Source organism: Meriones unguiculatus, chromosome 8 (genome assembly GCF_030254825.1).
Source record: "Meriones unguiculatus strain TT.TT164.6M chromosome 8, Bangor_MerUng_6.1, whole genome shotgun sequence".
Classification (NCBI taxonomy): Eukaryota; Metazoa; Chordata; class Mammalia; order Rodentia; family Muridae; genus Meriones; species Meriones unguiculatus.
In genome coordinates, this window is record NC_083356.1 from 13,391,588 (window position 1) to 13,418,478 (window position 26,891).

General features: G+C 47.3%; 1 protein-coding gene across 3 annotated transcripts; it reads left to right on the forward strand.

The window, feature by feature from the left end:
- The first annotated feature begins 5,249 nt into the window (after positions 1-5,249).
- Positions 5,250-26,876, forward strand: Mlc1 (modulator of VRAC current 1). Of its 3 annotated transcripts, none has more exons than XM_021638958.2 (12): positions 5,279-5,436; positions 5,948-6,166; positions 7,157-7,246; positions 9,568-9,621; positions 9,943-10,044; positions 15,819-15,923; positions 16,279-16,350; positions 16,801-16,917; positions 20,184-20,240; positions 20,831-20,953; positions 24,430-24,591; positions 25,740-26,876. In XM_021638958.2, exons 2-12 carry the CDS (start codon positions 5,972-5,974, stop codon positions 25,812-25,814), a joined length of 1,152 nt encoding a protein of 383 aa, XP_021494633.1. In that variant the 5' UTR covers positions 5,279-5,436; positions 5,948-5,971; the 3' UTR covers positions 25,815-26,876. The 3 variants fall into 3 exon arrangements, with proteins under 3 accessions (XP_060244837.1, XP_021494633.1, XP_060244838.1); XM_060388855.1 differs by having other exon boundaries at positions 5,354-5,436; positions 5,953-6,166; XM_060388854.1 differs by lacking the exons at positions 20,184-20,240; positions 20,831-20,953; positions 24,430-24,591; positions 25,740-26,876 and adding exons at positions 17,506-17,529; positions 17,621-17,888 and having other exon boundaries at positions 5,250-5,436.
- Positions 26,877-26,891: the final 15 nt, after the last annotated feature.

Consider the following 26,891-nt stretch of genomic DNA (forward strand, 5'->3'; position numbering starts at 1 on the left):
GGTATCACCTGAGACAAGTGAGCAAAGAGGTTGTATTAGTAATAGAAGATAAGCCCAGGGCCAGAAAGAACGGCTCATGCGCTAAAGTGCCTGCTCCAGAGGACACAAGTTCAGTTCCCAGCAATCATGGGGGGAGGGTCATAAACATCTGTATGTACCTCCTGACACCTTCTGCAGGTACCACATACATGTGTCATTCTCTCTCTCCCTCTCTTTCTCACAAACATGCACACACACACACACACACACACACACACAAACCTCAAAAAAAAAAGCATATCTCCTACTACTATTAAAACTCTACAGGAGAAAGGAACAGTGTGGGCATTCATGGGGGTCAGGAGCTTAACTGGCTGGATTTGAGAACTAGAGCTGCTACTGAGTTATGTCTGGAAGAATGATTTTAAACAGAATCCCTGGTTCTAAGGTGCACAGATAGTGAACATGGTGGGGAGAGCTGTGACTGCAAAGCCAGGCTGCATGACTTGACTCTAGCTCTTCTATCATGTGCTGCCCTGAGTGTGGTCCTTAACCATCACACATGTCAATTATCACCTGTAAAGTGAAAACGGCAGCTCTCACTCTGTGACAGCTGTTGGATGGCTAAGTAACAGAATATACATGCAATGTGCAGAGTTCTGAGGGGCTGGCACAGGCCTAGGGTGCCCTGTACATTATCAAGCTAATATGGGTATCTGAGGAGTCCTAGACATGTGCTATCTGCGGCCATCTTATCACCATCATAGCCTTAGGAAGGTTCCAGATGCAACACGGAGGGCTTAGGGAAGTATATAGAAACTTGGCCATTCAGACATCTATCATGAACTGGCACTGCAGCCACCATCTTTGAGGCCTCACTACACCTTTCCTGACCTCTCACTGGCAAACTTTCCGGTACCCAGATCACGTGAAACTAGAGTACAAACTGTTGCTGAAAGCCACTGTTCTTTATAGTGGTTCTCACCCTCCCTAGTGCTGCGACCCTTTAACACAGTTCCTCATATTGTGGTGAACCCCCCCCACACTAAAATTATTTTTGTTGCTATGTAATAACTAATTTTAGTACCTTTACAAAACCAGATATGTGACCCTCAAAGGGGTCGAGAGCCACAGGTTGAGAACCACTACTTTAGACTTAGGCCATTACTCAGGTTGCATTTTGTTACAGACATTAGCATATGTAAATACAGAAGGCCTTTACCATTTTTAAATGTTATTTCTAGCTTCTCTCGGAGGACATTTCATTCTTTTAGAGGATGGAGAAAGCAACAGGGAGCCACTAGCCCAAGTTCTCACCCCAAAGAAAAACTACAGAGAAAGGCACAGAAACTCAGAGAGCATGGACTGAGCAGCAGGGCGGGCTGACCTGGTAATTCTGGCTCAAACTGTTGCTGAGAGCCACTATTAACTTTACAGAGGTTCTCAACCTTCCTAGTGCTGGGCCCTTTAATACAGCTCCTCGTGCTGTGGTGACCCCCGCCCCACCAACCATAACATTATTTTGTTGTTACTTCAGAATTGCTAGAATTAGAAGCCTGCGGAAGGTAAAGAATCTCAGGGGAATCGTTTCACCGCTTTTTGAAAGGACAACTTGAGGTGGTGGGATTATGGTTTCCAGACCTCTTTAGGCCTGTTCTCAAACACACTGAAGGGAGCGAGCGCCTGAGCACGGACACTAGCGTGGCCCTGAAGGGTCACACTGCCTCACGGGCTGCCAAAGGGCTTCCCGCCGAGGGTTCCTCGCGCCCTTACCTTCCGACAGCTCCGGCCCTGGTTGCCCGACCTCTTCCTCAGGTATGTCCTCCCTCCTCCAGAAGAAGGACACCAGTTTGGCCGCCAGGCGCAGCATGGCACCCACTCAGGCCTCTACCTCAGCTGCAGGAACTTGCACGCCACAGCGCCCTCCCTCCCGCCACTACGCATGCGCCTGTGGAACTCAGCCAATGGGGTCGTTCTGTCCGCGCCTGCAGCTGCCTCAGCGAATAGGATCCTTGCCTAGGCCATGAGGCACGACCGTTAGCAACGGGAGGTCGGCGGTTAGCACGTGAGGGAGCCCGAAGCTCCTCGTGAAGCCAACAAGACGCCTGACATGCGCAGTGTCTGGACGAGAGGGCAAGGCTTCGTGGCAGATGGGCGTGGCGTGAAGCTCGGGGCGGGCCTTTCTGTTCGATTCAGTCCACTTAAATAAAAAGAATTTCGCCACTGAGCATGCTGTTAGGAGTGGTTTTGCAGAAATTCTTTATCAAGTCAAGGATGTCTCCTCTATTCCAATTTTCCCAAGAGTTTTATTTATTTATTTTTGAGGAAGAACATTTATACCCAGGCTGCCTACGAACTCACGAGATAGCCAAGGATGCTATCTGCTTCGATCTCCCAAGTCCGGAGGTTATAGGCCTCTGCTACCACACTGTTTTACACTGTGCTGGGGGTCCACATCCTGGCATGTTTAGCAAGTATTCCTTTAAACTGAGCTGCATCCCAAGCCTGTGGACCTAGTTTTGTTTGTTTGTTGTTTTTGTTGCATGCAAACATTCAAACTACAGGTTTCTCTTTAAATTTTGGTTAAGTTTGCATCCTACAAAATTTAAGTTGCAGCTTCATTTTTGTCTTGTAGTTTTCTTGAACCATAGAGGTGCTTTTGCTTTGTTGTAGTCTCCCCGTACCCACACAGGCATGCTGTCAATGTGACTAGAGAGTTTCTGCTGCTGACATAATTTAATTGCTCTTAGTAAAATGTGGATGACTTCTGTTTTTAAAACTGGTGATGCACACCTTTAATCCCAGTGCTTGGGAGGAAGAGACAGACAGATCTCTATAAATTCCAGGCCATTCTGGTCTACATAGTTAGTTGAAGGCCTGCCAGTGCTACAGTGATACCCTGTCTCAAAACAAAACAAAACACAAACTTTATCAAGAGTTTTGCCACTATGTTAGTCTCCAGAATCTCCTTTATTGGGTGTTGTACATGTCATAAGCAAGATGTATTCTGCTGTGTTTGTTAAGGGTCTGATTAGGACTTTTTTAATTTTAGTATATCAGATCAGTTTAATATACACTCTTCTTGAGAGATGGGAGAGGGTAATAAATTTCTTAAACATTTAGGGGCAGTCATAAAGTCTTCTTGGGTGTGTTGCTCGGAATACATGGGAAAATAAATGAGGACCTGAGGCTTTATAGGGTTGGAGTCGTCTTCAGAGGTGAGGTCTGGGAAACCTAGTCAGGCTTCCTATCACAGAATATGGTAAGAATTACTGCCTTTCACGACTGTGTGTGGTTGTTGCCACCCTGAACTGCTCTAGGTCAGCCTCTTTTAAATTTCCTAGCAGATGCCATATGGCCATTATAACTTCATATCTAAAAGAAAACATGATGTTTCTCCAAGACCTTCTTCCCTGACAATCTAAATAGCCCACAGTACTGACAGCAAATAGGATGGAATGGTTCTTACACACACACACACACACACACACACACACACACACACACACGGAATTTGATCCCTTCTCAGCATTTTGGATCACACCTTCTCTCCATCCCCAGCCTGTTTTCTACACAGCACCAAATGTCACTTTGTCCAAGCCCACCTCAGAGTCAAAGCTGCACGGCTTGCATGCTCACAGCTGTCTTCTACCTGAATGGTCTCTGCATTCTACTCCCCCAAATCCTTGGCTTGCCCTCCTTCAGCTGTGCTCCTACATGTTCCAGAGTCTTGATACCCACCAGGCCTCTGGCTCTTCTGCCTACCCCCTTGTGCCTTTAGTCCCATCCACTATCTCCCTGAAGTCTATTCATACTCACACAGACAAAGTCCAATGTGCTGCCATATGACACAGTGGAATACAAAAGAACCATGACCTGTAAATACTCAGTGGACACAGGGAGGAAGGGCAGTTGTTTGAAGATTCTACTGAACAGGACTTGCTCTAGAAATAAGTACTACAGTAGTGATAAAGACACACTTCCAAGCTGCTGTGAGAACCCAGAAAGTATGTGTGTTCTCCCTCTTTGATTCAAAGCAGCTCATTTGCCTTTCTTAGTGGAAAACACAAAGGGGATGAAGTTTGCTCAACATTTTCCCCAAAAGAAAACACAGGGACAGGCCATGGTAGCCCACACCTTTGATGCCAGTACATGGGAGGCAGAGGCAGGCAGATCTCTGAGTTTGAGGCCAGCCTTGTCTACAGAGCAAGCTCCAAGATGGCCAGGGCTACACAGAAAAACCCCATCTTGAAAAACAAGACACTTAAACACAAGCAAACAACAAAAAGACATAAAGTAAACACAGAAGAGTTCAATCAAGTTGGACCAATTCCTATGAATTCTACTGCTCATTTTAATACTCAGTTAAATATAGGAGGTTCTTCAACCCATTTGAAAGAAGTTCCATATTTTTAAAATTTATTTTTGTTTTATGTGTTTGGGTGCTTTGCCTGAATGTGTGTGTGCCATGTGTGTGCCTTGTACCCACAGAGGCCAGGAGAGGGTGTTAGATTCCTTTGAACTAGTGTTATAGACAGTTGTGAGCTGTCATGTAGGTGCTAGAATTGTAAGCCACCATGTGGGTGCTGGGAATTGAACCCAAGATCCTCTCTACAAGAGCAGCCAGTGCTTTTAACCTCTGAGCCATCTCTCCAGCCCTGGGTAAATTGTTTCTAATCCTTCTTGCTTGGTTGAAATCTAAGATAATAGAACATCCCTGATTAGGAAGCAGTGGCTAAGCTCAGGCTGCCTGTGGTTCTGCTGTTCAAAGGGGGCTGTTTTGTCCAAGTACTCTTTGCTGGGCCTTTTGCAACGTGCACAAAGAAATTGTTGCTGTAATTGCCAGGGCGCCAATGTCTTCAGGCAAATGAAGCACATTTATGTCCCTTTTCTCTGCCTAGTGAGCAGAAATAAAGAGTTCAGCGGGACTGTTCTTGCCAATCCTTGGGGCTGCCATGGGAACCTGTGGTGGAATTTCCAGCAGTTCAGGGGCCAGCCTTGCCAAATCGAGAACATAAAGGTTTATACGGCCTGATGAAGGAGAGTCCCATCGTGTGATAATGGGAGACAAAGAAAGACTGCTTCAAAAGATGTAGACCTTGGAGCAGTTTTCTGTTCCAGGCCCAAGGCTGGTCAGGATCTGAACCCAGGGCCGGGCTCTGTTCTCAGCAGTACTTTCTTCTCTTTCCAAGACACCCACCTGGCTAGTGTGCAGTGAATGGGACCACAGGCACTCCCTTTCCTCCTTGTATTGGGAAAGCTCCAAGCCAACCGTTATGCAACCAAGGCGATCATTTCTAGGATCCACTCCCTTCATCTCATTGAAATTCAGGAAGTTATGTGCCTGCCCCTGGCTGAAGTGCAGTTTGGCTGAGCTTTTGTTCCACTTATGAATAGTTCTTGCTGGAAGTCCATCACCCAGAGGCCAGCTCTCCCAACAGCCGGACAACAGCGGAGGTAAGCATGAAAACATTAAACTGCAAAGTAGGTGCGTCTCTTGTAATCTCGTTACCACTTTTGTTGAATGGGTGGAGTCCCCTTCTGTTTGAGACTCAAAGTTGCTGGTGGAGGTTGAAACGTACTATAGCTGAAGACTCAGATGAAGTCTAAATGCGCTGAATCCAGATGGGTTTGGGGTGGTTTTATTTACTTTGAGAATTAAACACTTACTCCTTTTTAAATTCATGGCCCTAGAGTATGTGCATATGACTTGTTTGAGAAAGTGTCTGCTTAAACCAGACACGACAGTGTTTACCCATGCAGAAGTTTAAGGACAGCCAGGACCACGCAGTGATATTTTGTTTCAAAACAAAAATTTCAAAAGCAATTTCTTGAAAAAGGACTTACTGCGGATCAGAGGGTTTTCCGGCTGTCAAAGCCCATGATGATGTCATTGCATAGGAGGGAATGGTGGTCCAAGTCCAACCGTCCGTCTGTGAGCCTCAGCTTGGCTGTATTTCACCCTCAGGATAGCAGGCCTGTTTCCATCGCCATGACACGGGAGGGGCAGTTCAGGGAGGAGCTGGGCTATGACCGGATGCCCACGCTGGAAAGGGGTCGGCAGGATGCAGGACGGCAGGACACAGGCAGCTACACGCCTGACTCAAAGCCCAAGGACCTGCAGCTGCCCAAGAGCTTGCGGCCATGCTTCAGCTACAAGACATGGGTATTCTCCGTGTTGATGGGGGTAAGTACCTTAATACCATTTCAGAGGTCAGCCAATGCCTTGTTCCTTCGGTGCCCGTCATGTCCTAGGGCGTGGAGAGCCCCATAGTCTGGGAATGACTGTGCCCCAGGTAGGTCAGGCAGGAATAGCTCCCATGTTGGTGGGATACCTCTTGAGTGCTGACATGTTTTTGTTTTGTTTTCCTTTTATGTACATGAATGGTCTGTGAAGGCTGGTGGCCATGTCATGCTTCAGGGTGGCTCTGTAGAGTGAATGACAAGAGTTGTGGCCACGCCTAGTGTCAGGACCATGGAGCAGGGAGGGCGACAGAAGCCATAGGAATATGGGAGCTTTGGGGACCATGGAAAGGGCTAAGCTGGGTGTAGCTAGGGAGCAGATTCATGCTAGCCCAGGGTGGGACAGTGCCATATGGACCTCCAGGACACTTGTACATAGTCTTACATAGAACCGGGATGCTTAAAGCATCATTTGGTGCTGAGTGTGCACAGTAGCTGAGGACCAAGTTGCTGCATGCGTTTCTCCATGGCAGGAGCTGGGTTTTGTGCAGCCCCAGTCTGAGAATGTTCAGACACGGACCTCTTCCTTTCCACATCTCCAGACCTTTTCCAGATCCATTTTGGATCAGTTTCCACAGAGGCAGGAGGTCTGGCACTTTTTTTTTTTTTTACAGGCTCTGAGCTTGGACCTGGGGTAGGACCCTGAATCCCCTGATACTACTTCCCCCCCACACACACACACTCCAAAAGTGTGGTAGTTTCTGTTCTGGCACCAGAGGTGGGAAAGGGAAGGTCCATTGCTTGGGTTGTGCTGGTCCTGCCAAGAAGAGCTGCAATCGCACAGGACCCACACACAGGCAAAATAAGTAACGGGGAAACTACTGGTTAGTATGGGAAACATTACATTGCAGTCAAAGGCTGGGTGTTGCCTTCTCAAGTGTCTTATCCTCAGACAGAGCCGGTTATAACCTGAATCTATGTCTCTGTTTTGCAGAGCTGCCTTCTTGTGACCTCTGGGTTTTCGCTCTACTTGGGGAACGTGTTCCCTTCCGAGATGGATTATTTGCGCTGTGCAGCAGGCTCTGTAAGCACACACCTCAACAGCACCCCAATTCTCCCATTGTGAGCTCAAGCTTCTGTGATCTGGGGTTTACAGGTGTCTGTTAACTACTCACAGCACTGGTTTCAACAGTGTTGAAATTTACCAGGTCTGACTCGTGTGTGGGAAACAGCACTTTTGAGCCCGGTATGTTGAGTCTTTGTGCTCTGTCTTGGCTGCCATGAAGCACTCTGCCCTTGGTAGTCAGGCGACCCCTGCATCTCTCAAACCTTGATATCCTGGAATCTCATCCATTGCCAAAGAAAACTGTCCTCATGGGAGGGAAGAAGAGATGGTCACTAAAGTGTTTGGGCTCTGTGGCTCCTGCCTTCCCAATGACTGGCCAGCTCAAGCACAAAGCACTCTGTGTCATGTGTAGTAGCTAGGCTATAGGGACCTCCTCAAGACCACCCAATGGCCCTTTGAGGTTCTGGATCCCCAGGTTCACTTCCTATGCCTTTCCCTATTCATCTGGAGACTGTCTACCACAAGCCAAGGTTCCCGAGAGTCTTTTCTTCCCCAACCCCCTGCCAGGATCCCCTACCCCTCCCACAGGACAGCACTTTTATCAGTGGCCAGAGTTGTCTTAAAAGACAGAGGACACAGGGGGCTAGAGAGATGTCTCAGCAGTTAAGAGCACTTTCTGCTCTTGAAGAATCCAGGGCTTAGCTCCCAGCACCCATGATGGCTCACAGTCATCTGTAATTCCCATTCTAGGGGACCCAGTGCCCTTTGCTGACCTCTGTGAGCATCATACACACACGTGGTACACAAATACACATGCAGGCAGAACACTCATACACATAATATACTGTCAATAGGACCTTTTAAAAAAGAAGAAAACACAAAGGACACCAGTTTCTTTTAGCCCCATCCCCCAGCCATGTACACATGCTACCGTGAACTTCTCTGCTCCTTTAGAATAATGCTCTTTGAAAGAATGGGAACCCCTCCATGCCACTTCCTGCCTGGATGTGTCTACTGTGTCCTCATCATAGTCATTCTGACCCAGATTTCTCCAGAGTGGCAATGACCCTTCAGTCCTAAAGGTAGGGAACACTCATTCCCGCCTTGTTCCACCCCTGGCAGCTGTCTTCCCAGGTGCTAGTGTTTGGCCTTTGGGGCACCTGGGTAGTTCCCAAGGCCTACCTCGGGCTTCAACACAGGTTCATCTTGCCTCCCACACCTACTATATGTCCTATATAGACAATTCCACTGGTCTTTGTTCCATGAGCCCACTATCTTTTTAGGTCCCACCTGCTGTTCTTCTAGGGGACTGTGGTCCCATTGCCCACAGGATTGACACCATTTAGCCAACCAACCCCAGGCCGACCGACCTCCAGCTCCCCTGACACCCTCATTACCCTCTTCCCCTAGTCTTTGCTCTCCCCCAGCTTTGGAGTCACAGAAGAGTCAGACATGGCTTGGATGACAACCAGTGAGCTAGAGGGACCCCTAAGTACAAGGGGACACTTCTGTTTTGGCCACACAGATACTTTTTCTTTCTATTCTCATCCAAATAAATACTGTTTTCTTTTTTTTTATTTATTTTTCTTCTTTTTTAATTTCTTTTTCTTCTTCATTTTTTGTTTTTGTTTTATTTTTTTATTTTTTTTGAGACAGAGTTTCTTTGTGTAGCCTTGGCTGATCTGGACTTACTTTGTAGACCAGGCTGGCCTCAAACTCACACCAATCCACCTGCCTCTACCTCTTTGAGTCCCGGGATTAAAAGCATGTGCCACCATGCCCAGCTAAACTATAGTATGAAAAATATAACATTTTAATACATTTTTGAGACTTTCATACATACATACAATGTATTTGGACCATATACTCTCCTCACCCCTTCCCTTAGCCTCTCAGATCTACCTCTGACCTTCCTACTCTCCTCTCATAACTTCACTTCTTTTTAATAACACACTGAGTCCAAATTGGCCTGAGTCAACCTGCCAAGGAGCCACATCATAAAAGAACACTGACTTTCCCTCTCCCAGCAGCCATCAGCCATCAATAGCTTCTGAGCTATGGATGGGGACTGGTGAGCCCCTTTCTCCTAAATACTGTTCTTAAATTTAAATTAAGTTAACTTTGAAATATCAAAGGACTTTCAGGGTAACACATTAAGCATTGTAGAGGCTTAAACATTGTCACATGACTGTTTTATGTCACGCTGGAGTTTGTAAAACCCAAGGTCTTCAGATCAGTAGGCAAGAGCTCTGGGCTACCCCTGGCCTGCAATGCACAGCTGAAGGGATGACAAGACTCAGGAGAACTCTTGGCTCACCCGGGTTCCTGTTTCTTTTCAGTGCATCCCCTCAGCAATTGTGAGCTTCGCTGTTGGAAGGAGAAACGTCAGTGCGGTAAGTTAAGCCTTCAGAGAGGCCTCTGTAGACCTGGTGACCCCATAGTACTGAGCTGGGGAAAACGATGCTGTCTTTAGCTTTAAATTATTTGTTTTGTTTTATGTGCATTGATGTTTTGACTGCATGTATGTCTGTGTGAGGGTGTTGGGTTCCTGGACAGAAATTAAAGACAGCTGTGAGCTGCCATGTGGGTGCTAGGAATTGAACCCCAGTCCTCTAGAAGTTGGTGCTCATAACCACTGAGCCATCTCTCCAGCCCTTTCTTTAGTTTTTTGTTTTTTTTTTTAAGAGGAAAATGCCTCCTGCTTTGTTTTTCAGATTCCCAACTTTCAGATACTGTTTGTTTCCACATTCGCTGTTACCACTACCTGTTTAATCTGGTTTGGATGTAAACTGATCCTGAATCCATCAGCAATAAACGTGAGTCACTGGAAGGGGATGTGGGTCAGGATGGCTTTCCTGTTTCTACCTGAGTCCTGTGTTCCCACTGAGCAGCGGTCAACCCTGGTTAGAGTCACAGAAAATGCATTACCCTTATTGATGAATGTTGAGGATTTTGCCCATGCTTCTGAAGGAGAGAATCGTCTCCACTGAATTCTGAATCTATTCCATTGGACAAATCTATTTATAGATGGCATATTAGTGTCTATTTTCCAACAGTGACAGACCTGGGATACAGCTCAGGGACACAGCACATGCTTCTAGCATATGCAATGCTCTGGATTTTAGCCTATTACTACATATGTTTAAAAAACAACAACAACAACATAATAGCAACATAATACTGTATTTCATCAACTTTATGATGCTGTTGTCTGTAAGGCATTCTATCATTTTATGTGTTACTGAGAAAAGTGGAGGAAATTACTTAAATTGTTATACTCAATGAGAAAAAATTCTCACCAGAAATAAGCATACCTTATCCAGTCTTGTGAGAACAAGAATTCAAGGAACATCCAGGCTTTTATGTGCAGATGGACCCTGGGATTATTGTGTGCATATGGTAAGTTGCTGGATATGAAAAATAAATATAAGACTTTAAGCCCACGACAAAACTTGAAAATATCCTCTAAACACAGATGCTTTATAGAACTAAATGTGTAGAGCTAGGTATAATTAGCACAAGCCTGTTATCCCAACACTTAGGCGATAGAGGGAAGAAGATCAGGAGTTCAAGGTCAACCTTGGCTATCTAGTTAAATTTGAGAACAGTCTGGGGTATATGAGACCATGTCTCAAGAAACAAACAAAACAAAGTTCCTACTGAACAAAACAAAACATATAAAGTTACTGGGAATATGTCTATGAAGAGATTGAAACTATGACGCGTATCTTTTTCAAATTATTTTATGTGTATGGTGTTTACCTGCATTTATGTCTGTGCACTATTGTGTGTGCCTGGTGCCAGTGAAGGCCAGGAGAGGGTGAATGACACATATCTTAAAAAAGACATCCATAATGAATAGAGCGTAAGACCATGAGGCAATGCAGGTCCCAGTGAGAGGCTCCTCCTGCAGGCCTGCAAAGGGCTTGGTTCAGGGGAGCACAAAGAAGAAGGATCCCTCAAGGACAGGTGGGGACATGTCCTCCTGCAGCCAGAAGTACTAGAACGCAATCCTAATAAAAGGGCAGGCTGGGCCTGAGGTTACAGGAACCGTCATAGATCCAGTCAGCCCAGAGCCACATCGTATTGGGGACTTCCGGCTCTGACCTGCTACAGCAAGTGCGGAGTCATCCACTAACCTGCCACAGAGATGAAGACCTGAGCCCTGGGGTTGCAGCCAGGAGGAACTGCTGTTTCACAAGCACAGGGACACCCCGAGAAGAGGAGTAGTAGATGCAAAAGTGACAGAGAATGCCTTCAACACACTAGGATCCCTAAGAGAAATTGGTGCCCGGGGAGGAGGAAGCCACGGAGCAAGGCAGCTCAGCGCATGCCCGGAGAGACTGGGATGACAGCCACAGGCCCTTTGTTAAACTATTTGGAACCGGTGTGGATCTTCCCAAGATGGAGACACTGCCTTACCTCAAAGGCAAACCTTGGAGAAACACTGGCACACCTGTGGCTAAGAAGCACGCCTGAGGGGCTGGAGCGATGGCTGCGCTTCCAAGATCCTGGGCTCAACTCCCAGCACCCGCATGCACAGCTCACAATTGTTTATAACTGTAGGCCCACGGGATCTGATGCCCCCTCCTTGGGAGTGCAGACAAAATACCCACACACATAAAGTGAACAAATAAATCTTTAGCGTGCGCATGAAAGGTCAGAGCCATAGCATTTACAGACCAGAGAAACAAGCCCAGTCTGGTGAACCAATGAGTTCATTGGTGTTACTTATGGGAGTGGGGGTGGGGTTGTGTGTGACCTCATATAATCTTGGGGCTGAGAAGGCTCAGAGGGAATGTTGATAAGGCAGATCTCATGAGGGTCTCCTGCGTGTCTGCATCAAGGTGGTGATGCTCATGTGCAACCCTAGGGAAAACAGCTACACTTTAACCTGCTTTGGGATGGTGAGGTAGCTTGTTCCTGGTCTCTCTGCATTATATGAAATACTCACTTTGAGGCCATGCCTATCCCTTGGACTATTCCCATTTGACAAAGCAACAGCCTTGACCCGAGTTACTCCATTTTGAGCAGAAGTGCCAGGAAAGAATGGTTCAGTCTACATCTTGTTTACACAAATTTAAAAAAAAACACACACACACAAACTGCCATTTGCCAAGATGTACAAATTGTTGAATGAATGTTTGAGCTGGTAAATGACACCTCTAATAGATGAAAAACACCAGGCACGTGAGCTTTTCAGTCACACCAGATGGGACCTCTCGCTGGGACTATGAAAGGAGGACCCCAAGACCACAGTACGGCAGGCACCCTGACCAGTCCCTTAATCCAGACTCATTCACAAAAACTGCCACAGAGAAGAACTCCTGCCACATCCCTCTACTCCAGCCTCTGCCAGCCTTTTCTGCTAATCACACCAGCCGACTCCAAACTGACCCTTGAAATGGCCCGACACCCAGACCTGCCTTTGACATCTTTTTGCCTGAATAGCCCTGCAGTTGGTAAGATTTCTTATACAGTTCCTTATAGACTTCTTACGCCTGTGCCAACTCTGCCTCTGACTTCAGGAATCCCAGTTTCTCTAGCTTCACCTACCGCTGTGTCTGGCAGCGCACTTGGTTCCAGCTTTTACCTCAGCTCCGGTGTCGTCTGTCTTCCGTTCTGATGAAAAATTCTCATTTCTATTGCTATTCGGTTCTCCTTGCCCCCGAAGATCCCCCCGTTACTTTGTGCTGCTCAGTCTGTGCTGGGTGCATGTGTGTGGCGGGGTAACCTGTATGTCTACCAGCACTCTGTAGCCTGGCCCCAGGGATGACTGGACCTTAGAGACAGGCTGAAATACTTTTCTTTGGCTCTGTCCTCATTGGTCTGGCTAAGGCTGTTATACAAAGCAGGTGGCCTCCAGTTGCAGCCTGTCTGCTTAGAGGTCTCTGGAGAGGCTACACTCCTTGAGACAGTCTACTTTTGACCATCACAGGCTCCTCTTGTCCAAGAATACACTTTTGTGAATTATCTGTCACTTAATTGCCGCTCTCTTCTGAGTGTCCCAACTGTTTATTGTCAGAATCCCAATGAAGCAGGCACAGGGATTTATTTTTTAAAATATCATCCACAAATTGTTGATGTCTGATATCACTGTTATGACATGAATAACATAGTCTGAGTGCATTGATTCTTTGGCATTTACCAAGGCTCGCTGTGTGACAAAATTGTGTGTGTGTGTGTGTGTGTGTGTGTGTATGTGTCCCATGGTAATTTTCAAAGAATGAATGATCTGTTTTATTTACATAGACAATTGTGTTTGCTTTTAAATGTTAGCTTTATTACTGTCTAGGGATGATGAAGACAGAAGATCAAGAGACAGCTGCTATTGAAAAGACAGTTATTGCTCACAGATTTCAGAGAGGGGAACATCCCAGCAACAAAGCCACCAGGGGAGGACAAGGGCAATGTGCAAACAGAGATAGCAAGGGGGGACAGGCAAGCACCTCCACTGTGGCCGCCACGGGAGAGACAGGCAGCCACGGGAGAGACAGGCAACCCTCCCGCTTGAATAGCAGCCAAAGGCGGGAACCTTGGGGTTCTCCCTAGTTGCCTGGATTCTGTCCTGGATCCAGGCAGATAGACAGAGACCCAGTTAGAGGTATATGGGGTTAGAGGGGTTGTATGCAGTGTTATTTGCCAACTCTAGTCATTGGGCATCCCTAGGAAGATCAGGGCTATCTAGGGTCAGCATGGCCACCTGCCAAGCGTCAGAACATCACACACACACAAATGAAGTATGTGGTTACTGTAGCACATTTCTGAGTGTTAAGAGAGTTCCTGTGTGTGTGTGGGGCGTGCGTGTGTTGCTTGTTTTGTTTTTGGTAAGACAGGGTTTCACTATGTAGCCCTGGTTGACCTGGAACTTGATATGTAGCCAAGGCTAGCTTTGAATGCACAGAGCTCTGCCTGCCTCTGTCTCCTGAGTGCCGGAATTAGGTGTATATCACCATGCCCTGCTGGATAAGAGTTTTTAATGTGTCTGTGCTTTTGATCAGGCAGCTTCTGAGAAAAGTAGGTTAAATTCTTTATCTGTAGTTGTTGGTTTACCTATTTCTTCAAGCAAGCCTGTCATTACTTTGTATACTTTGATACGTTTGTATATGTTTTGTATATATCGTATAGACTTTGTATATATGGTTCTGTTAGTCAAATATTACTGTTTAGTCTTCCCCTTACAAATTTGTTTTTAAAACGACCCTTACAATCCCCACAACTCTGGAGGTTGAGACAAGAGGACTGTAAGTTCGAGATTTGCCTGGGCTAGTGAATTCAAGCCCAACCTGGACAACTTAGTAAGACTGCTTCAAAAGAGGGCTGTGGGCATAGCTCGGTGGTAGAGTACTTATTGAACATGCAGGGGACCTCAAGTCCGGTCCCTGGTACTACACAGTGAGTGTGTCTGCATCAGTTACATTTTCATTTATTCATTTCTCATGGCCAAGGAGCAAATTCCACGCCTTGTACATGCTAGGTTTGTGCTCTGCAAGTGTGAACATTTATGTAACCACTGACATAGCAGGCATCAGGGTGGTTCTGTCACCCTCCCAGCCTTGTGTTTGCGGTTTCTGAGGATGACTCATGGAGGTGAACATGCTATGAACACTGTGTTCATGTTTTGCATGTGCTTGGTTTGCGGAGGGAGACACAGCTCAAAGGCTTCATTTAAGATGCAGTTTTGCTCCAAAAGGAATAAAAAGTAGTTTATCATGAGGAAAATAGAAGTGACCAGAACCGGGGAACGCAAACTCAGGTTACCCTGAGTGGTGTGTTCCACAGCAGAAGAGGTTATATGAACCTTTGTAGACCAGGATAAAGGAAAGTCCTAAGTAGATGCATTTACCAGATACACCGGTGTGGGCATCAGGTAGGCAGGCAAGCGATGGACGAGTGAGAAAGTCACTTTTATACCTTGCAGATGTCATAACATATTTGCCTTTATGGTATTGGAAACTAGAGGTATTTTAAGTACACATTCCAAATGATCTCTCCAGGCGTCACAAATGATCACTCTAGGAGTTAGGCCAGATAGAAATGTTGATAGTGAGTGGCTGTTTGGGGGCTAAAGACAGGCTCAGATGATTTGGGCTCTTTTTCTGGCTCATTCCAGTTCTCCACAATCATAAAGGTCTAGTTATTCAGTCAGTCTCCCCAGCTCATGTACTGAGATAAAAGCAAGCCCCCCCCCAGGGCCAGTGGTATGGCTTAACAGATACAGGTGCTTGCAGCCAACACTGACGGCCTGAGTTCAAGCCCCAGGACCCACAGGTGGAAGACGATAACCAGCTCCTGCAAGTTGCCCTCTGACCTCCACATGCATGCTATGACTGATACTACCCCCATCTCCAATGAATAAATTTAATTAAGAAATTTAAACATCAAAAAGTTTAACAGTGTACACAGATAGAGAGAGACAAAGAGAGAACAACCAAACTAAAAACAAGACCAAACAAGAGAGAGGCAGTATGTTGCCCAGAGCTTACTTGGGCTTGTGACAAGGAGAGCAGAGCTGGATTGGCCAGCTGAAGGTAGATGGTAGCTTTCTGGGTGAAAGGGCGAGTGTGGCAGAGGCACGTTTCCTTTGCAGATTAATTTCAACCTCATCCTGCTTCTGCTGTTGGAGCTCCTCATGGCAGCCACAGTGATCATCTCAGCACGGTCCAGTGAGGAGCCCTGCAAGAAGAAGAAGAAGGTGTGTCTCCCACAACTCCCTCCTCAGGTCCCCCGAGCTGGGCCTGGCTGTGGAAGGCCATTAGTGGGAGTTACCGGTATGGGTTGAGGGGCTGCTGGCAAGCCTAGGGAGGTGATGGTTCCCATCCGGCACTATCCTCAGGAGTGTCAGAAGACCAATTCTGCTAAAAATGTTGGAAAGCTCCAGTGGCCCTGACTGGACATGTCCACCTGTGGGGAAATGCCTGTACTCGAATTGTTCCTCCAGGCTGAAGAGCTGTGGTACTGAGGCCTTTAGAAGTACAACTCCTGCCCATGGCAACCAGCCCAGTATTCTATGGCTCCACAAGGATTTCCTTTTTTTTTTTTTTCCCTAGGGTTCTATCCCGGATGGCACTAACATTCTGGATGAAGTGACTTTTCCTGCTCGGGTCCTAAAATCCTACTCTGTAAGAAACGCCTCCCTCTTCGTTCTCCTATTTCGTTTTGACACAGGGTCTGGCTATGTAGCCCAGGTTTGCACTGAACTGCAAATCCTCCCGGCTCAGCCTCCCACGCGCTGGGTTGCAGGGAGGGCACCCACGTCACTGTATTGCGCTGGTGCTGCCAATGTGTGGGACAATTCCATTCTCATCCCACTCGGGCAGGCCCAGTCCTTCCATGAACCTCACTGTGGGTCTAGTGAGGCTCCCACCGCCATCTGCCTTCTTGGCCTCACCTAGTGATTGATTTCTCCATGGTCAACTTGAACAGACCAAAGAAAGGCACCTACTGAGTGGATGGCCTGCCTTGGGGAGGGCTGTATCTATTCTGGGACTCCAGTGTATCTTCCCTCACTGTGGGAGCAGACCAATGGTGTGGTGGCCTAGCAAGGTGACAGTGTCATTTCCCTTCCCTAGGTGGTAGAAGTGATCGCTGGTGTCTCCGCTGTCCTTGGTGGGGTGATTGCTCTAAATGTAGACGAAGCTGTCTCGGGCCCACATCTCTCAGTGACGTTCTTTTGGATTTTAGTGGCTGTGAGTACTTCCTGGATGGTCACCTTGTCTGTGTCTAGCCAGCAAGACAGGTCACAGCTACAGTTTTGAGCTCCCCCTGCCCCTTAGATGCTACGTGGCTGTTTTGTTTGTTTGTGTTTGTTTTCAGCACAATGTTGGAACACATTCAGACAAGAAACCACAGGAGAGCCCCTCCCCCAAGGAATCTGGAAACTGAAGATTAAATATATTTGTATGAAATCTTATCTTAATTGCTAGTATTATATTACATTCATTCTAAGCAACCCAATTATTTTACATTAAATGCTGCTATGATAAACATTTAGCACAGCTTTAACGCGCAGGATATGTGTGACACTTGGTCACTCGTTTAGACATGATCCTTTGCCATTTTAAAGCATCACAAGTTCACCCATGTGATTTAGTACTGCTCAGTGTCTTAGTGAGTTCATCCTTCGGTTGGCTGCTTGCCTTCTGCTCCAGTTTGCTTTCTATTGCTGTGATCAAACAATATAACCAAAAGCACCTTGAGAAAGAGAGGGCTTATTGGTGTACTTAAAAAAACTTATTTACATTTTTTTATATCTTTCTCTCCCTGCTTCACCCCAGTCCCTTCCAACACCCCAACACCAGGTAGGAGAGAAAAAAGGTTAGTGGGAGAGGGGGCACGGTTCTCTTAGCTGTTTAGGGTTGTTCGTTGGAGCCAGTCCAATCTTCGTTTCAGGAGCTCTCCAATTTCTTGTCTCACTGCACCAACAGCAACCAGGAGCTGCAGAGGAAGCAGCAGCCTTATTCCTTCTCAGAGACCCCTCAGCACTCTCTGGCCTCTGGCCTTATTCCCTCTCCAGAGTCCTCAGATTTAAACGATCTGCAGCTGTCAAAGAGCGCCTCTCAGAGCCCACGTGAGGCAAATCGTTTGCTGCTGTGAACAATCTGAATCAGTCCCCCACCCCACACCTGGGATTTAAAAAATAAACATGTTTATACCCACAGCAAGGGTTTATTTGGCTTACCTTTCTGTGTCACAGTCCATCATTGAGGGAATTAAAGGCAGGAACTTCAAGTAGGAACCAGGAGGCAGGAACTGACGCAGAGGCCCTGGAGAGGTGCTGCTTACCGACTCATATCCCATGGCTTGCTCAGCCTGCTTTCTTTTACAGCCCACAACCACCAGTCCAAGGGTAGCATCATGACGTCCTGGGCCCTCCTACATGAACTATTCATCAAGAAAATACCTCCTGGTTTGTCTACATGCCAATACTATGGAGAAATTTTCTCAGCTGAAGTTTCTTCTCAGAAGACCCGAGCTTGTGTCAAGCTGACCAGAGATCTAAACAGCACCCACCTTAATCTTTTTGTTCAGCCACATGGGGCAAACACCCACCGAGGCTGTGGTTCATTTCCCTGCCAGGGGCCCACGGCACCTGTGATCACCTTAGTGAGCTTCATTCTTAGGTATTTGTTCCTTCTAGGAGAGCCCAGAGACAGGTGACACCCGAGGAACACAGCTGTTCCCCTGGAAGAGACAGGAGTGGGCCACTACAGAGGCAGAACTCTCTAACAGGCTCAGGGTGTGACCTGAGTTTGATAGCCTCAGAGAGAAAAAAACTAAGGAACAGTCTCATCCTGTGGTCTGCAGTGCAAAGATGGATATAGCATTGTATGCTGAGCTTCTTGGGGACTGAAACCAAGTAGAAACAGAAGACACGTGCTTTCTTCCCGTCCCTATTTCCAGAGTTAATCCAATGAACATAACCACCCCTACCTCTTCCTCCAGGGCCTAGCTGCTAAACTTCTCCTTTGCCCTACCTGGCAAGATACCCTTGGGGCCTACCCAGTGATGACCCTTTCTCCTGAGCAGCCATCCCTCTATGGAACATGATGCCATTCCCAAGGACATAAACAGCTTGGAAACAAGTATAGAGACCCAAGGAGAAGGGGCTAGGATATGAAGGGAGGGAGAATTCCTGGGGTGGTAGGGAGCCAGTGCCATTTATCTGAGTATTGGCCAGAGGATGGTCAGAGAGACCAAAGCTATAGACTCCTAAAAGCCAGACAAGGGTCTAGGGATGAAACTGAAGTCTGTTCTTGGGGTCCACATAGGCTAAATACCTGCTGGCTTGTTGGGGCCACTCCAGTTGCCTCTCAGCTGGTTATTTGATGTCCGCTGTCCTCACGTCTGCACTTGCTTCTGCAGTAGCCAGAGGGCACTTCTGGAAAGATCAGTTTTGGAATAGACTCCTGTGTTGACATTTCAGGTTGCTTCAGGCTCTGCCCATACAAATGCACCTCTGCAGCTTCTCCTTCATCCCAGGCCCTTTTCACATGCAGCCACCTCAGTCTCCCTTGTCAGGCCTGCTCCCGTCTTCACTCATATTCTCACTAGGGCCCTTGACAAGTGCAGGCCCCATCTTGGTGTTAGGTAGGGCCAGGTCTCCTGGGCCAGTGCTGATGTCATACGGCATGGGCACTTCCTTTGTATTTGTTCATACGGATAAGAACTTTCAGGCTGGGAGGCAGGTCAGGGACTCCTCAGGCTGTTTAGGGTCTTTGGAACCCATGGAGCAATGGCCCAGAAAGATGACCAAAGCTAAGCTCTTTGGCATCTCCACTGTCCTTGTTTGCCCTCTCATATGGAATTAGGAACAGACATGGTATCCAAAGCTTTCAGGGGTCCTGTCTCTTCCCCAGCCCAAGATTGGCAGACCTTGCTCTCTCATCTCAAAGAGGTACCAGCCTAACCCTAGCAACTCAGGGTTCATGTCTCAGGAAAGTCGATGAAGATGCTGGAGGTCAAGGGACATCCCTATGAATAGAGATTAGCAAGGAGGCATAAAGAAACCCCAGTTTGGGTCTCAGATCATGAAGCAGAGATTTCTCTTCATATTGCCCTTGGGACAACTAAACGGGTATCGCAGATAGATCCACATTTGACTGTGTCGCCCTATGTACCAAAGCACAGTCAAGTGACCTGGCAGAAAGCAGAGAGCAGGGAGCAAAGACATGACCGATGGCAGCAATGTCATTCCAAGAGGACATGGAGACTTGGACTGTCACTCTGCCACTCTTGCAGCCTTTTTACAAAAAACATAAATGTTTAAACACATAGTCAAGGAACAAGCGGCTACCAAACCTGTGAAAAGGTCATGAGCCACTTGTATATCTTGAGGCAGCCCTGGCTTCCCTTCTACTACCTAGAAGTGTGAAAGCTTGGCCAGGGCAGGAGTACAAGGTTAGGATTTGGCTTCTTGAACATCTGCCTCCAAGTTTTTCTCTTCTCTTCCCAGTGTTTTCCAAGTGCCATTGCCAGCCATGTGACAGCCGAGTGTCCCAGCAAGTGTCTGGTAGGTGAGATCCGGCCCTTCCATTGTGTCATGGGTCACACCTCGGGTGTAGCTTAACAGGGGCTGAGAAGGAGAGGCCAACAGGGGAACAGGCCAACAGTGGGAAGGGCCAGAGCATGCCCCACTGCCCAGGAGAGGATCCACAACTGTCCTGCCTCTGAAAACAAGCAGTGAGCAGGTTTGGAAGCCCCAGATTCCTGTAGTTAAGCAAGGAACAAAGGAAGAGCCCAGTCCTTTAGCTCCATCCCACCTCTTACGGGGCTGGTTAGCTGTTAGCAACTGTTGGTCTTTGGGTTGGGCCTAACTGTTCTGCAAATGAGTTGTCTGTGCTGGGTTGAATGACCCTGGCACAGGGGGGAGATCAGAAGAACAGATCTTAGAAGAGTAGGAGAAGTGAATAGTACATAAGAGCTGACTTTTTTTTTTTTTACATCAGATTAGAGGGTTGCATATGAAATTCAAAACTCACACGTTACACCTGGCACTGAGTGAATGAGCAGAGTTTATCTGAGGTGGTCCTCCCTCACAAACTCCCAGGCAGGGCCCTGCTGGCCATACCTACTATCTGACCTCATCTGCTTCCTTGCCAGGTGGAGGTGCTGCTCGCCATCAGCAGCCTGACGTCCCCACTGCTATTCACCGCCTCTGGGTATTTGTCCTTCAGTGTCATGAGAATCGTGGAGATTTTCAAGGATTACCCACCAGCCATCAAAGTATGTATCCGTTCTGTTTTGAGACTCTTTAGAAACGGAGCCACTCACTGATAGGATCCTGAGGAGATGGCCAGGGGCACCTGCTGTATTCCTGGCAGTGGCCAGAACACGTGGGCCCCCATCTGAACAAAGCAGCTTCGCCCAGGTTGCCCTGGGTGGGCTGGAGCTCGTGTGCGGAGTGAGGTGGATCTGATTGGCTTTCCCCATGTTGGCTCTGTCCCCATTGGCTGCGAGGCATCTCTCTTCTGGTTTCTGTTCATTGCCTCCATTCTCCTTGCTTATTTTCTTTTCTACTTGTCTTAGCTCAGCCCTGTAATGCCCCTCTTCCACTTCCTTCAGAAGGAAGGAAGTGGTTTTCCTCTATCTTCTGAGCACCCATGTGCCTCTCAGGTCCAGCCATCACATTACCAGAGAACCATTGGAGTCTCAGCCTTGCATTAAGTTCACGGGTAGCTCTGAGGACTGGACGTGTGCTGACTTAGTGTCTGTCACATTGGATATCACCCAAGGGGACTCCCCTGGGGCCTCTCAGCTCACATCGGGACTTCCTTCAGGACCGAACACATGCCACTGGATTCACATCTAGGATGCTTAGCAGTTGTTTCCAGGATAAGTGATTTCCCTCCACGAATGTATTATGAGGAACCTGGTGTGGGATTGAAAGGGCAGTGCAGCTACACCAAGATGCTGCCATTGCATTCACACGTACTTTGAGAGATGGTGGCATACATGTCACGCTCATTTGGAAAGAGTATCAAACTCTGATTCCTCAACCCTTCACCCTTTCACAGTTAGATGGTTCTAGATTAGGAAGAGTCCTCTACAAATTAAAGTCCCATTGTCAAGTCTAAGATGGTCAGCATTATTGCCTGTCATTGTTTAATATTCAGCCCATAAAGATTGTCATGGCTGTTTTAGAGCAGGCTGTCTTGCGCTTTGGTCTGTTTAGTTCAGGGAAACCTTATCCCCTGTCTGGAGTGTGGCCCCATCTATGTGTCTGTTCCTAATGGTCCCCCAAGGAGCATTAAGGGCCCTGGCAAGGTGTACATCACTGTGGTGTCAGCCTCTGGCTCTGTCCCCAGCACCTCTCCTCTGAGCTGATGCTAACAGCTGATCTTTTCCTGGGGCATGAAGAAAAGGTGAGGACCAGGTTTCTCATGCCTCTGCTAATCCTGAGCGGGCGTATTGCAAGCTTCCGTTTTGGTTGAATACCACCGAGGACTCTCAAGGCCTCTGGTATTTTTAGAGCATTGTTGGCATTCTTCTTTCTATGCTGAACTTGAACCAGATTCTCGTAGAGGGCACCTGCCAGGTGAGTGCTCCTGTGACAATCTATCATCAGTCTTTCCAGGTGGGCACTGAAGACAGCCTTGGCTCATCTTTTATGACCTTAACCCAGATAAGAGCAGGGCACAGAGTTCAGAATCTGTCTCTTCTGCTCTCCCCTTCTGGTAACTTCTGAGCCCCTTCAGTGAACAGAGCTGGAAAGCACTGTATGTTTATAGATATGCATTTGTATTGTTTCCAATTCGAGTTGAACATTCTCAGGCTTCCCTGGCACCCCTTAAGTTCTTTTAATATTTTTCATCTCTTTGCTCCTACTCCAAACACAATATCTCCTTTCTACCTAATTTTGTCTTATAGTAGATACATAAAATGACCCACAATTACAAAAGCAACATTGCTAACAATAGCACACCTATCGAGCTAGTCTTTATGTGTGTGTGTTTAACATTAATCCCGCTAAAGAGTGGCCCTCATATACTGTGTGACAAAAATCCCTTTTCTGTGTATGATTTTGCTGTTGATTTGGTAAGTGGTTAAGTCCAGTGAATTCTGGATGCAGTCAACATTAGGGCTTGTTTCATTTTACATCTTGATGATATTTTAGAATATAATATAGTTACATTGTTCAAAAGACAAAGCTGTACAAAAGGTAAGCTCAGAGGGGCAGGGGTGCCAGCTTGCACACTCGCTAGCTATCACATCGCTGTAACCTTCTCTCTTCCCTACAAAGAAGGTTGGGCATTCTAATCTATTCTGTGTTGGGGGTCATTTTTTAGCCCAATAATTTAGCCTGGTGTTTTGCAAACACCCAGAGGGATCAGAACTCCTCTGCACTCTTCCATTATTGTGCTCAAGTGTCACCCCACTGACCTGAGGTGTCCCTGGCGACGGGAAGTGGGCAGTTTCCAGCCATCTGCTGTTATGAATAGCTCCTGGTGACCAGCCTTTATGCACGTTTCATATCAAGTTGAGGATGAACACCTGGGAGAGAGACTATGCAGAGAACAGATGTATCTGGATCCTTAAGTCTTCACCAGAAAGGCTGGAAATGGCAAAACCGTGGACCGAATTTGATCTTCCTCAAGCCGCTTCATTGTTGAAGCCCCGTGTATGCACACATCCATGTTTCCCTCAGTCCCTTGACACACTTTCACACAGGCCTTGCTCCTGCTTGCAGGTCCTCTCCTCAGATCCCACTGGCTGCTCCAGCCTGTCAACATGGACTGTGTCACCATGGACTGCCTTGTGCTGGTGGTAGAGGCTGAACACCTGCCTCCTTCCCTTCTGACAGAATGAGGCATCTACGTACAGAAGCGCCTCTCTATGGGACACACATAGCTTCTGCTCTGATGCATGAATTTCATATCTGTAGTCCTGCCTCCATATCCATGACATTAACACTACACACACACACGTATTCAAAATTTTTGAAGCAGGGTCTTGTTGTATAGTCCAGGCTAGCCTTGAACTTGAGATCCTCCTGTCTGGGCCTCCTGAGCGCTGGGATCATGGGTCTACATCACTATGCCAATCACCTCGATGGCCTTTATGTGTTAACATCTAGTTGCCCTGTATTTCTGTGGGCTGATGCTGAAAGGCATCCATCTATCTGGTTGCCTTGTGGGTATTTCTGAAACACTCCTTGATGTATGAAGTGCAGTCCATTGCCGCTGGCCCCTGGGATGTCAGGACAAGAACTTTTGCCCTGTCTTCTTACCCTCCCTTGTTGCCTCTTCCTCACCAGCATCTGTGCTCAGATTGCTTTGCTGGTAGGTCTGGGCTCATGACTTTTCCTTCAGCCAAGGGCCCTTGGGAGCCAATTGTACCCATTTCAGGACTGTTTCCTGCAGATACATAACAGAAAATGTTGGTCTTTCCTGCTCCCCTGCACACCCTCAGCACGAGCCCCAGGAGTCTTGCATGCTCTTTCTCCTCCTCACATTTGTTGGATTGAAGGGGTAGAAGAAACCTAACCTGGGTCTTCTTATGCTTATTTGTCACGTTCAAGCTACCAGAATCAGTTGAACTGGAGCGTTATAGGATTCAGACTACTGAACCAAGAAAACCTGATTGAATTTCTAGGGCTTGGCGGTCAAGGGGGTTTTCTGGCTCCGTGGAAGCCTTAGGCGAGGGAAGAATTTGCAGGACTCTGCCTGTGGGCCTGCTCACATCTTGGTCTTTCCTCATAGTCCTATGATGTGCTCCTGCTGCTGCTCCTGCTGCTGCTGCTGCTTCAGGGGGGCCTCAACACTGGCACAGCCATCCAGTGTGTGAGCTTCAAGGTCAGCGCCCGGCTGCAGGCCGCATCCTGGGACACCCAGACCTGTCCACAGGAGCGCCCAGCAGGGGAGGTGAGTGGCCTTCCTTCCTAGGATGCCCCACTCCTCAGAGGGCCCTTGTGAGGTAGTGGACCCCTCCACAGATGTACTTCAATATTTGTTGTGTGTGTTTTGTGGGTGTTTTTCTTTATTTGCAGGTTTTTTTTTTAATTAGAAAAAGTCCAATTTATTGCCAAAATGAAATTTTACACCTACTCTAAATCAATGATTATTTCAAAAACTCATCCTTAACAAAAGTCAAAAATTTTTTTCTGAAAAAAAAAAAAGGGAAAGTCTTGGTAAATTAACATTTAAATTTATTTGCAGTTTTAAAAGTAAAGTGTGGACTAGGCTATTCTTTAAAGGACTAAATGAGTACAAACCCATTCATGAAAAATACCATGCCATAAGGTTTTCAGTTCCACTTTCAGAGATACAGAGAAAGCCTTTCAGAGAGTCCCACAGAAGATGTCGTGCTCTGTAGGGAGCCCCCTGCCTTGCATGTGGGGCTCCCTGTAACTAGACATTCCTGTTCTACAACCCATGGCCAGTCCACGGTTTCCTGCATGGTCCTCTCCCTGCCTGCCCCATCCTAAGTTCTGATACCTCCACAACTGAGGCTGGGCCTGATAACTTCTCTCTGAGCCATCTGTCCCTGCAGCGTCTTCCAGGACAAACTTGCCCATTGCCATCAAGGAGGTGACCCAGTTGTTTTGTGCCCAAGGTGATGTCCAGGCCCTATCTCTGTCCTGGGCTAAATGAAATCTACGTGGCTCTGTGTCCTGACCAGAAAGCCACAGAGTCAGATAAATAAAGCTGTTCTTACCAGATATTGGATACCAGAACTGTCCATCTTAGGAGCTCAGAGCTAAGTGTGCAAGTAGCACTTACTCTACCTCATATCTGGAGGTGTGTGTCTGTCTGTTGTCCACTTCCTTTGCTGCCAGTTGCACACCCATCTTAAAGCCTGCCCCATTCCACACCTACAGACACTGTGGGGAGGGATGTGGGGATTGCTAAGATGGTTTGTCCCAATTCTAGTGTCCTCTCCCCTCCATCCCTTCACGTGTAAAGAAGCTTCCATACAAGAGCACATCAGCTGGTGCACGGACTCCGCTGAATCCGCCTTCCATCCAGGTGTGACCCCGAAGAGGTGACACTGTCCTTGTCTTTTATCACAGGTGGCCCGAAGCCCCCTCAAGGAGTTTGACAAAGAGAAAGCCTGGAGAGCTGTGGTGGTGCAAATGGCCCAGTGACTACAGGACAAAGAAACCGAGTCGTGGTGTCTACCTGGCCCCCAGCGTGTCCAACAGTGTAGACTCTAACTGTCATGCAGCTACCGCTTTCTAACATACTCTTTTCCTCCCATGAGGGCAGCCCAGGCTGCAAGGTGGCTTTTCATTTCCTGTACTAGTTTAACTTTGAAACAGGCAAATATCGACTGTTACATCCTGTCAGGTGGATCAGTTCTGTAGTTCTCAGGTGACCCTGATGGCCTGGATAATCCTTGTTTTCCAGCCCTTATCACTTCCTGATTTGATCCTCATTCGTGAAACTGGGAGTCATTTTAGGAATTCCTTTCTGGCTTATGATTTCACTGCATCTGTACATCACAGCAATTTTGTTCCTCCTGTGGGAGGTGAGCCCCAGTGCTCAGGAAAACAGTGTTCCTTTACTGAACTGGGGTGCCAATGGGTTCTCCTTCAGGGAGGTTAATGGAAAGAACAGAGGTACATTTTGTGCCCCAAAAGAACTGCCATGGCAGAGAGATATTGAAAAATCCTTCAAGGCTTCTCACTTTTAGATGTGTGAGACTCTACCAGGACTCGTGAAGACCGCAGTCATTATTTGGAGCCAAACAGAGGTGTACCAGTAAGGGTACCCAGAAGGTAGGAGCTACCAAGCAGTGTAGTTCCGCCTCCAGCGTTGGGGAGTTCCTGTCCTGTCTTCATCTTCTGCAGCTCTAGAGGGCTGGACCTGCCTCAGATAAGTACCACGAGAGGTCAAATTCTTGCCTGCTAACGTGCAGAGCTCTATGGGCTCTGGGCCTACCGCAGCTCTGCCCCATGCTGTTGGGTGGGGAGAGAGCCATGGGCACACCGGGCAGGCAAGGCATCTACTGGGAGACCAGAGACTTGAACTTTCAGGACCAGAATGAGGCGGTAAAAGGATGGCTGTGGGCTTGGGCTTTCTAATTACAGAGAGAGAGAGAGAAAAAAAAAAACTCGTATAAACAGGGTCTAAAAAATTGTCTCTTGTACACTTTTGTTTGGTATAGATTAATATGCTTGAGAAATAAATCCTAACATGCAAATGTGGTCATAGCCTGTTAA